This window comes from Natator depressus, chromosome 2 (assembly GCF_965152275.1).
Source record: "Natator depressus isolate rNatDep1 chromosome 2, rNatDep2.hap1, whole genome shotgun sequence".
Lineage (NCBI taxonomy): Eukaryota > Metazoa > Chordata > Testudines > Cheloniidae > Natator > Natator depressus.
The window spans coordinates 69,497,988-69,512,684 of NC_134235.1; the positions used below are offsets into that span (position 1 = coordinate 69,497,988).

Genomic DNA, 14,697 nt, shown 5'->3' on the forward strand with positions numbered 1-14,697 from the left:
ATCATTATCCAAACTGCTAAGACCTGTGGAGTTGGTGAGGTGTTTAACCACTAGTGATGCAAACCAGAAAGAACATAGCTTAACTTTATTGATTTGGATTCTATAGTTTGAAAATAAACAAAAAATCTAGGCATAACCTTTCCTTTTTAGGAAAGGAACACTTATTTGTCCAATAAGGCACGCTAGGTGGGATTTTCAAAAGTACCTGGGTGATTTAGGAGCATGAGTTCCACTGAAAGTCATGTAGATGCTATTGAAAAATCCCACCCAGTGTATTTTTAAAGCTTTTTTTTTTTGAAGGTGCTCAGAAACCATGGAGATAGGTTCAGTGCAAGAGCCTAAACAGAGTAGAACATGGAGAATATTCAGACCTGACAATTAGCAGGGGGGAAGGGGGAATCTTTGTATATGTAGACTAAGTAAATTGAATGTGGAAGACAAAGATTTAGGCATGGGATACTACTGTCACTTTTTTAATACTTCTTCGTTAATTTTCCAGTGAAGTCGAACCACACTTCAAACCAGTAGCTTGCTACCCCTTTTGTTAAGTGATCTCTGTATTAATTAGTTGATGCTGCCTTTTTTCCTGTGAAATTCAAAACAAGTAAACTTTTTTTTTTCTCCCAGGATTCATTTGTGATGTTCTGATGTGCTGTTGAAAGGAAAAGAACAGAGTCTGTTACACACTGACACTTCAAAACGCTCCTGCTAATGTATTTTCAAACTCATTGAATTATCATAGAAAATCGTCATGGGAGGAGCTGTGAGTGCTGGGGAAGACAATGATGATTTAATTGATAACTTGAAAGAAGCTCAGTATATTCGCACTGAGAGAGTGGAGCAAGCCTTCAGAGCAATTGACCGTGGTGATTATTATCTAGAAGGATACAGGGACAATGCTTATAAAGACTTGGCTTGGAAGCATGGAAATATACACTTATCAGCACCTTGCATTTATTCTGAAGTCATGGAAGCATTGAAACTTCAACCAGGATTATCTTTTCTGAATCTGGGTAGTGGAACCGGATATTTGAGTACAATGGTGGGATTAATATTAGGTAATTTTTTTTTATTTTAAACATATATGAAATGTTGGTTGCTCAGTGCAGTTTCTTAGATTAACATGTCAGCATTTTTGCCAGGGTTTTGTGACTTGATGTGTTATAGTTTTAAGTAATGTAATGAAAAAAGCATAGTTAGGAATTTGGAATGTGCTTTCAGAATATTGTGAAATATTTTAAGAGCTGCTAGTTAATTCTTAGAAAAACTGTTATTGAAAAACATTTTTTAAGAATTACATTTTAATTAAAACAATATTTTTGCTGCTTAAGCCGCAGCCACAGATCAACCTTCTGTAGTCACCTGAAGCTGCAAGCCTCTTTGACATCATAATTCCCACACAAGCCAAATGTTGAGTCACAAAGAATATTATGATTTTCAACAGGGAGTAAGGGGAAACAATTATTTCTAAACTTTTCTGCAGTTTTTAAGTTCACGAAGGACTCCTAAAGATTGTTGCTCACATAGAAGACAAGAAATTTACGTGCTTAGGACACAAAGTAAGCTGTTCTTCACAAAATAACCTAGATTAAATAACAGAGCATTAATAAATTTTCTGGCAGATATTCACTGCTTAAGATTGGGGTTTTTTAAGCTAAGTTAGCTGTGTAGTATACTACTCATCCCCTCAACTGTACTTAAAAAAGGCTGTACTACCAGCTGAAAAGAGAACGTGGTATATCATTGCTAACTGAATTTCATTTTAAAACTATATCTTAGAGCAGTGGTTCCCAAACTTGTTCTGCCGATTGTGCAGGGAAAGCCCCTGGCGGGCCGGGCCGGTTTGTTTACCTGCCGTGTCTGCAGGTTCAGCCGATCGCAGCTCCCACTGGCTACTCCAGGCCAATGGGAGCTGCTAGAAGCGGCGCGGGCCCAGGGACGTACTGGCCGCCGCTTCCAGCAGCTCCCATTGACCAGGAGCAGCGAACCGCGGCCAGTGGGAGCCACGATCGGCCGAACCTGCGGACACAGCAGGTAAACAAACTGGCCCAGCCCGCCAGGGGCTTTCCCTGCACAAGCAGTGGAACAAGTTTGGGAACCACCCCCTTAGAGCAGAAAATTTACATTTGTTTTCATAATGAAAAACTAAGCTCTAGTGCTGATTTTTATATGTATCCTCAGATGTTTTCTACCTATCAATAATTTTGCATTACACAATGGAATTTCATTTATTTTGGTAGTGGGATGTAAGTGTCACAGACACATTTTTTTCTTCCACTAAATAAATATTTGCATCTCTCAGTACTGTTTTCTAGTTAGGGAAGCACTACTTTTACTGCTACAGAAATCTTACAAAATGTGTACTTTTTCCAGGATATGCAGTTCTTGAAGTCTTGGGTTACTAATTTTTACAAATAAAGATAATGGAGAGCAGAAAACCATTAAGGGAAGCAGATACTATTCTGAATGGAAGGAGAATGTGTAACAGAATTAATCTGTCAATTCACTTTCAAGAGGTGTAGGATTCCTTCCAATTTAATTTAAACAAAAGTCAAAGAGCTGATTCGGTGCTCCCTCTTGTGGAAACTGAAATTCATTTCCTTACCCAATACAAAAAAAAAAAGGAGTACTTGTGGCACCTTAGAGACTAACCAATTTATTTGAGCATGAGCTTTCGTGAGCTACAGCTCACTTCATCGGATGCATACTGTGGAAACTGCAGAAGACATTATATACACAGAGACCATGAAACAATACCTCCTCCCACCCCACTCTCCTGCTGGTAATAGCTTATCTAAAGTGATCATCAAGTTGGGCCATTTCCAGCACAAATCCAGGTTTTCTCACCCTCCGCCCCCCCACACACAAACTCACTCTCCTGCTGGTAATAGCCCATCCAAAGTGACCACTCTCTTTACAATGTGCATGATAATCAAGGTGGGCCATTTCCAGCACAAATCCAGGTTTTCTCACCCCCCCCACCCCCCTCCAAAAACCCCACACACAAACTCACTCTCCTGCTGTGAGTTTGTGGGGGGGGGGTGAGAAAATCAAGGTGGGCCATTTCCAGCACAAATCCAGGTTTTCTCACCCCCCCCACCCCCCTCCAAAAACCCCACACACAAACTCACTCTCCTGCTGTGAGTTTGTGGGGGGGGGGTGAGAAAATCAAGGTGGGCCATTTCCAGCACAAATCCAGGTTATCATGCACATTGTAGGGAGAGTGGTCACTTTGGATGAGCTATTACCAGCAGGAGAGTGAGTTTGTGTCGGGGGGGGTGGAGGGTGAGAGAACCTGGATTTGTGCTGGAAATGGCCCACCTTGATTATCATGCACATTGTAAAGAGAGTGGTCATTTTGGATGGGCTGTTACCAGCAGGAGAGTGAGTTGGGGGGGGGGGGGGGCGGAGGGTGAGAGAACCTGGATTTGTGCTGGAAATGGCTCACCTTGATGATCACTTTAGATAAGCTATTACCAACAGGAGAATGGGGTGGGAGGAGGTATTGTTTCATGGTCTCTGTGTATATAATGTCTTCTGCAGTTTCCACATTATGCATCCGATGAAGTGAGCTGTAGCTCACGAAAGCTCATGCTCAAATAAATTGGTTAGTCTCTAAGGTGCCACAAGTACTCCTTTCCTTTTTGCGAATACAGACTAACATGGCTGTTACTCTGAAACTTACCCAATACAATAAGCAGTAATTCTTCTGGTGAAATATTCATTCATAGATATAAACTCAAAATTCCAATACATGCTGTTAAAAGAATTACAGTATTTCACTTTTTTCATGTAACATACTGTACCTCTTGTGCTAGCTCTCTATTTATAAGCATGGGGCGTTTTATCTCTATGGAGATCATAAATGTAGGCAATTTTGTATGAGGTTCTTCCCCAGTAGCTGTTAAAGTATAAATATACATATAGTATGATTAGAGACTACTTCCTCTTTTGTTTGGTATTAGCCCTGTGCGCAGGAGCATAAATATTTCTCCAGATCATATCAAGAGTGAAGATGATGAAATAAAGCCCTTCGTCTTGATATTTATTTATGGTTTTTTTGGTCCTCTGCACTTGCCTCTCTATATGAGGTTGTATTTCCCTTATATAACTAATCTCTGTGGGGTCAGGGGTGGATGTGTACTGCCTGGCCTGTCCTCTCCTCACCCAGCACAGTTCTGACTCTGAAGAACGACCTGTGCAAGTTTCCAGAAAGGGAATGAAGAGAACTAAGTAGTGAAAGTGACTGATTTCCCCCCACCTTTTCACATGAAGGGTGAGACCTGCAACAGAGGGCCTTCTAAGTGTGTGAATCAGCAGGCACAACCTGCTCTGCGGTTCTTAACTCAGCCTGATTAGTCAGATTTGTAGCAATATTTGAACAAAATATTTTTGAAAATGAAGGTTTATTTTACTGGTTTCAATAAAGGCATCCCCTTTGTGGAAAATGGAACCTTTTTACACCTTCTCAGAATGGAGCCTATTGTATTTCAATTTGTACTGTATCAGGTTAGTGTTAGGAAGCCAAAGATTGTTTATCAATGGCTGGGTATCTGATGGTTCAGTAGAGGGTGGGAGTAGTAGTGTATACCATTTGATGATTTTGTGAATGTTAATGTGACGCTAAATTAATTTGCAGGTGACTTGAAAATGAGGAATTTTTAAAATACAAAGTGGTCTATATAACTTGCTATGGTAGTCAGAGATTAAGTTGAATATAAACAGAGGGAAGATAATACATATAGAAAGTGTAGATTACATAATTTTAATGATCAGTGCAGACAAATCCTTTGATTTCTGTAATTTGAATATTACAAGATATTAGAACTGCAAACACTTTTCCAAGTCTTGATAATGGTGATACATAATTGATGAGGTTAGTATAATCATATCACGAAGGAAATTACTGTTACTCCGGGAAGTAGCACAAAAGTTAGGGTAGTATCAGTTTTTATGAATTGGTAAAACCATTCTGGAATAGCATATACAGTCATATCCTCAAATTGGAAAAGCTAATGAGAATAGTGTCACCACCTCCTGTTTTGTTCAATATAGCACATAGCAATACTGAAGTGTATGTATCATTACACTCCATATTTTGCATACTCATGTTGCTGCAGAAACTAATTGTTGCCTTGTAGCATGTTGATCATGAAAAGTTCTAGTATTACACACAAATGTTCCTCATAACCCTGACAGACACAAAACTCAAAAAATGTTTGATATTCTTCGTGATTGTCTTGAAAAGTGGTAAAAATTAATCTAAGTTTGGAAATTTGCATGAATTTTGGAACAGATGGTGGTAACTGTAATTGAAAATAGCTAAGAATGCACCAAAAATGCTGGACACATGAAAATAATTTAGGAAGTTAGGTTAGGGCAGTGGTTCCCAAACTTGTTCCGCCGCTTGTGCCGGGAAAGCCCCTCGCAGGCCGGGCCGGTTTGTTTACCTGCTGCGTCCGCAGGTTCGGCCGATTGCGGCTCCCACTGGCTGCGGTTCACTGCTCCAGGCCAATAGTGGCTGCGGGAAGCGGCGGCCAGTACGTCCCTCGGCCCGCACTGCTTCCAAGAGCTCCCATTGGCCTGGAGCAGCAAACCGCGGCCACTGGGAGCTGTGATCGGCCGAACCTGCGGATGCGGCAGGTAAACAAACCGGCCCGGCCCAGCAGGGGCTTTCCCTGCACAAGCAGCAGAACAAGTTTGGGAAACACTGGCTTAGGGGAATATGAATTCATTTATAGTAAATTATATTTGAAAACTTGCTGCTGATTCCCAGGAAAGATTTTCTAAAATATATTCTGTTTTGAAAACACTGCCGCCTGTTCATTTTTTGTAAGAATGCTTGCTAGCTACTTCTAATTACTAGTCAGAAACTTTTTTGTCAGAATGATATTCTGATGAAGAATACCCTCTTTTTATGGGAAAATTTCAGTTTTGCAGAAGAATTCTCATTTTTCCATTGGGAAAAGCAGAATGCCAGCTGCCTGTCTGGAAGGTGTTTGTCAATTTTACTTTCTGCTGGCCCAAACCATCCTGCTGGAAGGGCTGAGCAGGAGCCAGGATTGGGGAGTGACGGCTGGTGGAGTGGCTGGCCTCTCTGCCTCCCAGGCAATGGAGCTGGAAGGCAGTTTTCTTACAAGAAGCTGAAATACTTTTTTGGGGGGCGGGGTGTCCTAAAATGGAATATTTTTTGAAATCCTTTCACACATACTTGCATTTTGTCCTGGTTCAAGTGAAATTTGTTTTTAAAAACAATGAAAATTTTCACAGGAAGGGATTTCATGTTTTACAGTCAGCTTTACTAGTAATGCAAGAGACAGAAAAGGAATGCTTATACTGACAGTGCAATGAGAAGCAATGAGCTAAGTTAATAAAGAATGTATGTGTACCAACAGGACACCTTTCAATACTGTGAAAGCAGGTGTATCTCCCCTGTGGAGCACTCTGCCTCCTATAAGTCAGCCAGCAGGAAAGCTTTATGAGCAATGCACGTAACAACCACCTCTTTTGAATCCGCTTTGTTGCATGGTGTACAAGATGTTCTAATTTCACGCTAAGAATTACAAATGTTTTCCAGCCTCATGGTTTAGCATATTGTGGTGGTGTTGCACCATTAGGTGACTCTTACCAAATGGAATGTATTAATGTTTTTTTTTCCATAAAAGACAGGCTTTGCTGCAAATCTGCTATTTATTTTTGTCGAGGGTACTTAAACATCAGAAATACTTCTCTATTTTTTCTTTAATTGCTCACAATACTGCTGTTCTGCAGAAAAAATCCTTATGAATTTCCCTGGATGAATAATTTGTTACTGAAATAATAATTTGAGGATGCTTCTTGTATTAGATAATTAAGTGTTGGGCTAAATACATTCTAAAAGTAAAGACTTGGGGCATAGTGATTACTGAATTAATAGAAAAGGAGTACTTGTGGCACCTTAGAGACTAACAAAGTACTCCTTTTCTTTTTGCAAATACAGACTAACACGGCTGCTACTCCGAAACCTGAATTAATAAATTGCAACCTCTAGTTGCCGTTTGGTTGAAATGTGCTTTTTCTCCTCTCTGCATGGCTACTAAAAACTCTGTTCTGTGGGTTGCTTAGTATATATAGAATTCCTGCCTCTCTCTGCCCACAACAAACATGGCCACCTCTTTACCCCCTAACTCTCATCTTAATGTCTCTCCTTGCACCTCCCTACCTCAGAAGAGTATTTTACCACATACTGAAATTCATTTTCAAGCTGTTTGTTGAAAACATATGACTACTAAATGAGTTGAAAGAGTAAGGAGTTGAGTTAGAACTGAATGTGGTGGACATGTCAGTGGGATCAATCTGAATAGAGATCTGCACAAACATTGTACTGTTGCAGATCAATATTTGTATAGCACTCTAGTAAATTTCTGTGGTACAGTTGGCTGAAGGCTAATACCCCATCAGGATTCAGGAAACGGCGTAATTGAGAAATGTGTATAATTATGGGTATAGATATGGGCATACTATGCTGAATCTCTGTGCCATCATTCGTTGAGACGATTCCACTTCAATATAATATGCTTTAAATTTACCAAATTTTAATCCTCCTACAAACAAACACATTATAACCATCAACATCGAGACTTCATTCAAGCTCCTGACTGTCTTTAAAAATTTGTGCCACACTAAAGTCTAATTAAAAGGCTAAGAAAAGATCAGACTTACTGACTCCACTTTCTCTCATGAAGGCTAATAGGAAAAATGTACTTGTGCTTTCTTTGCAGTAGTGTGGGCATGTTATAACAGGAAGTAGGGAACCAGAACTCCTGGGTTCTACTCCTGGCTTTTTCACTGCCTCACTACATAATTGTGTGCCTTAGTTTACCCATTGGTAAAAAGTATAAAAATATCCCTTTTTGTAGGGGTATTGGAGGGCTTAATCAAATGTTAATAAAAGCACTGTGATACCATTACATGAAAGGTGTTATACCAGTGCATAAAACAGTACTATACTTATAAAAACCACTTTTTTTAATTACAGGCCCTTTTGGAGTAAATCATGGAATAGAGCTTCATTCAGATGTGGTAGAATATGCCAAGGAAAAATTGGAGAGCTTCATAAAAAATAGTGATAGCTTTGATAAGTAAGTATCTTACTTGTCCTGTTCATTTTGCAACCAGAAATGTTTGGATTTTTTTACTGAGGTACAATATTAAGAAAGAAATGACATTTTGCAAATTTTAACGTCTTGCTAATGTTCATGATTGGAAATCATATTTAAAGTTTGTCAGAAATATTTAAAGTGAGGTAAGTAGAAGTTTAAAAATATAGTATGTTTTAAAAAAAAAAAAAAGTAGGGGCATCTTAGTTTGAGTTTATTTGGCAAAATCTATCCTTCTGCCTTGCCATAAACACACACACTTTATTATGCTGTATTCTTATGCAGCTTCTTTTGTGTGCAGATCTGGAATAAATTTATAAGTATAACAACTCAGATTAACATTAACAGTCTGAGGCGCCACTGTGCCTAGATATTATTAAATATGAACAGCATGTAACCTAGCAGTGTTGATTAGAGCACGCAGATGAATGAAAGAGACACAGGGATGGATTTAAGCAGCTGGCTTCAACGTTGTTAATTTAACAATGGGGAGTGGCATTATACACCATCCGTTTCTCACGTACCAGGTATGTAATTGGGTCCAGTGCGGGATTACAGGGCTCCCACCACATAACCAGTGACTCGGGAAAGACACTCTTCAGACTTACCTCTAGGATTTACCTCACTCTTGAATCCTCTCACTTTTCCCTCTCAGAGGGTACCAAGAGGGGACCTCGGTATGTCATCTCCCCTTATAGGCAAAAGGTCCCCTGATGTCTAGGAAGGCTTTACATTGTGGGGGAGGGAGGCATGAAAGCCAGCTCCCTTATATACTATTCCTGGGGGAATTCTGCACCAAAAATTAAATTCTGCACACAATATTTTAAAATTCTCCATATTTTATTTGTTACGATAATGCACTATAATCATTCTGGTTTCAATTATTTTGGTAATTTATTTAAACTACAGTACAGTGGATGGAGAATGGGAGTGGGGAGCATTGAAGGAAATCCCCAAACTCCCTCTGTCAAATAGTAATTGACCCTTTACTTCTAATTATTAGTCAAAAATATATGTAGCCATATGCTCAGTGTTACATCATATATAACTTAAGAGCAAGGGAGGGCTGGGGACTCAAACTCACAATTTATATTGGCTGCTAACCATCTCCAGAAAGGTCAGTAGCAAACAATTCATGGAGCACATTTTGATGGGAAATTTTTTCATTACAAAAATTTAGACAAGTTCTAATCACTAAAGCACCATAAGCATTTATAAGGCCATACTGATTTTTATACCACTGTGGCCATGTAAAGGAGCCTTAAAACATTTACCCCTATTTTATACTCCTGGGGGAATTCACTAAGAACAATAGGAACAATTCACTAAGCAAGCAGGCTGCTACATTTTGCTCTGTCTGAGGGGACAGAGCCTGCCTGACACCTGCCTGCTCAGAAACATCCCCAAAACCTGCCCCTTCACACTAAGCATGCCACAGTAGTGAGTGAGAAGGACAGTCTCAGTCTCTTTCTCTCACAAGCATGATTGCCCAGCCCCACTGTCCCGGTGGTGATTCAAGTCTCTACTGGCTTCTCTGGGCATCCCAAACTGACCTGCCTGGACTGCTGGGGAGGGACACGTGACCTCTCTTGCAGCTTCCCTTTGTTTCCCCGTCAGAAATCATTCCTCTGCAGGGAGGCAAAGAACTCTGCAGGGGCCATGAGTTCTGTGCACGCGCAGTGACGCAAAATTCCCCCAGGAGTAATATACCCCTGTGTCCAGTCAATGGGAGGCAGAAAAGCCCCACCCCGTCCCCAAGAAGATTCTCACAGGTTGAGGAGTAACTAGGCCCTGGCAGGTCTGGGTACGTGCTCTCCCATCTTCCTCCCCTGGAACTTCCAGATGTTGACTATCCCTCTGCTGGTCTGACCAAACATTCCTACACCGCTACGGAGACAGAAAGCCATTCTTGTTTGTTTAGATAAACACAGCAAGGTAAGTCCTATAGATGGTGTGGTTAGCTTTACTGCTGAATTTGCTAGCTTGCTTTTATTAATTTTTAAATCTGATCTTTAATGTTATTTTGATAGGGTTTTTTGTATATTTAATTTCCTTTGTTTCCACGATAGAATAAATGATACTATATTTTAAAAGATGGGTGTGTTTCATTACTGTCGTCTTCATTTCAGTTCTAGACACCTCCTGATATAATTGGAGGCTTGGTGCACCCTACATTAAACTGGCAGGAATTAAAAAAGATTATAGCCAGAAGAATTGTGTGTTTTAAGTAATATGGAGCAATTAATCCATGACACATCTGTACAGAAAACTGTGTTAGCACATAGTAACTAATGATTTTCTCTACTCTAACATTACATTAGTGATCTTGTACTTAAGATTTAGATGCTGTTTCTTATTAAATCACCCAGTTTTCAGTCTTTCATAACTTATTCAAAAAACTCTCTATTGGGCTTGGGAGGAAGGGAGGATGGAAGGCAGGAAAAGAGGAGAAAGAAGGATGCAAATCACAACTTAATAAAAATATGGCCATTTTTGAGCTAGATAAAGGTTAAAAACAATGGGTTTTACTTGTTATTTTCAGTCCCTTTGTTTCACTTTGTTAAAAACTTAGTTATAAACATTGAACTTGGCATGTTCCTATTCTTGAATGTAAATGAATGTCTATACCTTATTTGAAAGACAGTTGTTTTGAGATATGGAAGTCTTACAATGAATTGGAATAGTAAAGGCTTTTTTCCCTTTGCTTCACAAAGGCTATGTCTACACTACGAAATCAGGTCGAATTTATAGAAGTCAGTTTTGTAGAAAGCGTTTTTATACAGTCGATTGTGTGTGTCCCCACACAAATGCTCTAAGTGCATTTAGTCAGCAGAGTGCGTCCACAGTACCGAGGCAACCGTTGACTTCCGGAGCGTTGCACTGTGGGTATCTATCCCAGAGTTCCTGCAGTCTCTGCCGCCCATTTGAATTCTGGGTAGAAATCCCAGTGCCTGATGGGGCAAAAACATTGTCACGGGTGGTTCTGGGTACATATCGTCAGGCACCCCCTTCCCTCCCTCCCTCTGTGAAAGCAACGGCAGACAATCGTTTCACACCTTTTTTCCTGGGATACCCGTGCAGACGCCATACCATGGCAAGCATGGAGCCCGCTCAGCTCACCCTCACCATATGTCTCCTGGGTGCTGGCAGATGCGGTACTGCATTGCTACACAGCAGCAGCTCATTGCCTTGTGGCAGCAGACGGTGCAGTACGACTGGTAGCCATCGTCACCGTACTCCAGGGTCCTCTTTTAGCCAACCTCGGTGAGGTCAGTCAGGGGCACCTGGGCAAATATGGGAGTGACTCAGCCAGGTCATTTCCCTTTTAAGTTTCGTCTCATGGTGATTCAGTCCTACTGCACCATCTTCTGCCGAGCACCCAGGAGATGACAATGGCCAGCAGTAGTACTGCACCGTCTGCTGCCAGCAAAATGTATAAAGACAGATGAAGTGGATCAAAACGAGAAATAGACCAGATTTGTTTTGTATTCATTTTCTCCCCCCTTCCTCCCTCCCTCTGTGAAATCAACAGCCTGTTAAACCTAGGGTTTTGAGTTCTATCCTTGAGGGGGCCATTCTGTTTCTCCTTGATGCAAAGCCACCCTCTTTGTTGATTTTAATTCCCTGTAAGCCCAACCCTGTAAGCCATATTGTCAGTAGTCCCTCCCCCCATCAGAGCAATGGCAGACAATCGTTTCACACCTTTTTTTCAGCGCAGACGCCATAGCACTGGGAACATGGAGCCTGCTCAGATCACCCTGCGATTATGAGCACTATAAACATCGTGCGTATTATCCAGCAGGATATGGAGAACCATTACCTGCAAGAAAAGCGAAACCAGGTGAGGAGGAGGCGACTGCAGCGTGGTGACGAGAGTGATGAGGACACGGACACAGACTTCTCACGAAGTATGGGCCCCTGCAACGTGCACATCATGGTGTCAATTGGGAAGGTTCATGGCGTGGAACACCGATTCTGGGCCCGGGAAACAAGCACAGAGTGATGGGACCGCATAGTGTTGCAGGTCTGGGATGCTTCCCAGTGGCTGCGAAACTTTCGCATGCATAAGGGCACTTTCATGGAACTTTGTGACTTGCTTTCCCCTGCCCTGAAGCACAAGAATACCAAGATGAGAGCAGCCCTCACAGTTGAGAAGCGAGTGGTGATAGCCCTGTGGAAGCTTGCAATGCCCGACAGCTACCGGTCAGTTGAGAATCAATTTGGAGTGGGCAAATCTACTGTGGGGGCTGCTATGATGCAAGTAGCCAACGCAATCATTGAGCTGCTGCTATCAAAGGTAGTGACTCTGGGAGATGTGCAGGACATACTAGATGGCCTTGCTGCAATGGGATTCCCTAACTGTGGTGGGGCTATAGATGGAATGCATATCCCTATCTTGAGACTGGACCAGCAGGGCAGCGAGTACATAAACTGAAAGTGGTACTTTTCAATGGTGCTGCAAGCACTGGTGGATCACAAGGGACGTTTCGCCAACATCAACGTGGGATGGCCAGGAAAGGTACATGACGCTTGCATCTTCAGGAACTCTGGTCTGTTTCAACAGCTGCAGGAAGGGACTTACTTTCCAGACCAGAAAATAACCGTTGGGGATGTTGAAATGCCTATAGTTATCTTTGGGGACCCAGCCTACCCCTTAATGCCATGGCTCATGAAGCCGTACACAGGCAGCCTGGACAGTAGTCAGGAGCTGTTCAACTATAGGCTGAGCAAGTGCAGAATGGTGGTAAAATGTGCATTTGGGCATTTAAAAGCATGCTGGCGCAGTTTACTGACTCGGTTAGACCTCAGCGAAACCAATATTCCCATTGTTATTACTGCTTGCTGTGCGCTCCACAATATCTGTGAGAGTAAGGGAGAGATGTTCATGGCAGGATGGGAGGTTGAGGCAAATTGCCTGGCCGCTGATTACACGCAGCCAGACACCAGGGCAGTTAGAGGAGTACAGGAGGTCGCGGTGCGCATAAGAGAAGCTTTGAAAACCAGTTTCAGGAATGGCCAGGCTACGGTGTGAAAGTTCTGTTTGTTTCTCCTTGATGGAACCCCTCTCCCTTCCCGCCCCGGTTTCACTCTACTTTCCTGTAAGCTAAGCACTCTCCCCTCCCCCCTTCGATCACTGCTTGCAGAGGCAATAAAGTCATTGTTGCTTCACATTCATGCATTCTTTATTTATTCATCACACAAATAGGGGGATAACTGCCAAGGTAGCCCGGGAGGGGTGGTGGGGGAGGGAAGGACAAGGCCACACAGCACTTTAAAAGTTTACAGCTTACTGAATGCCAGCCTTCTGTTGCTTGGGCAATCCTCTGGGGTGGAGTGGCTGGGTGGTTGGAGGCCTCCCCACCGCGTTCTTGGGCGTCTGGGTGAGGAGGCTATGGAACTTTGGGAGGAGGGCGGTTGGTTACACAGGGGCTGTAGCAGCAATCTGTGCTCCTGCTGCCTTTCCTGCAGCTCAACCATACGCTGGAGCATATGAGTTTGATCCTCCAGCAGCCTGAGCATTGACTCCTGCCTTCATTCAGCAAGCTGACGCCACCTACCATCTTCAGCCTGCCACCTCTCCTCGAGATCATGTTGTGTTTTCCTGCACTCTGAGATTGTCTGCCTCCACGTATTTTGCTGTGGTCTGTCAGTGTGGGAGGACAGCATGAGGTCAGAGAACATTTCATCACGAGTGCATTTTTTTCTCCTTCTAATCTTCGCTGGCCTCTGGGAAGGAGAAACATATGCAGCTGGTGGAGGGGGAAAAAAGGGAGAGTGTTAGTTAAAAAGACACATTTTATAGAACAATGGGTACACTCTTTCACAGTAAACCTTGCTGTTAACATTACATAGCACATGTGCTTTCATTACAAGGTCGCATTTTGCCTCTTATTAAGGGTATGCTGGTTTGGTGTGAGAGATCCCTCATGCAGGGCCGGGCAGCAGAATTCGGCTTGCAGGCAGCCATGGTAAGCCACAGTCTTTTGGCTTCTTTAACCTTCATAACATGTGGGAATGGCTTCAAACAGCAGCGCCCTCATTTCCCATATGAAGTAGCCGTTGGGTTGCCCATTAAAAATGGGTTGGCAATTTAAAAGGAGGGGCTGCGGTTTCCGGGTTCACGTGCAGCAGAAACCCAACTGCCCTTCGCCCCCCCCCACACACACACCCAGTTCTCTGGAATGATGGCTTCACCCCTCCCCCCACCACGTGGCTAACAGCAGGGAAGATTTCTGTTCAGCCACAGGCAAACAGCCCAGCAGGAACGGGCTCCTCTGAATGTCCGCTTACTAAAACCACCCTATTTCAACCCGGTGACCATGAATGATATCACTCTCCTGAGGGTAACACAGAGAGATAAAGAACGGATGTTGTTTGAATGCCAGCAAACACCGGGACCATACGCTGCAGTGCTTTGTTCTGCAATGATTCCCGACTATGTGCTACTGGCCTGGCATGGTAAAGTGTCCTACCATGGAGGACAGAATAAGGCTGCCCTCCCCAGAAACCTTTTGCAAAGGCTTTGGCAGTACATCCAGGAGACCTTTATGGAGAAGTC

At 42.6% G+C, this 14,697-nt stretch overlaps 1 protein-coding gene across 3 annotated transcripts in view; it reads left to right on the forward strand.

Moving 5' to 3' along the window:
* The window catches only part of PCMTD1 (protein-L-isoaspartate (D-aspartate) O-methyltransferase domain containing 1), an 85,577-nt gene that overhangs the window by 39,847 nt on the left and 31,033 nt on the right, over positions 1 to 14,697 (forward strand). For 2 of the 3 annotated variants that reach the window (XM_074944397.1, XM_074944398.1), the window contains exons 2-3: positions 628 to 1,058; positions 8,018 to 8,120. In XM_074944397.1, the coding sequence (XP_074800498.1) occupies positions 752 to 1,058; positions 8,018 to 8,120 (410 nt within the window). In that variant the 5' untranslated portion in view covers positions 628 to 751. The remainder of the gene's footprint in view (positions 1 to 627; positions 1,059 to 8,017; positions 8,121 to 14,697) is intronic. The other variant, XM_074944400.1, reaches the window with a different exon arrangement.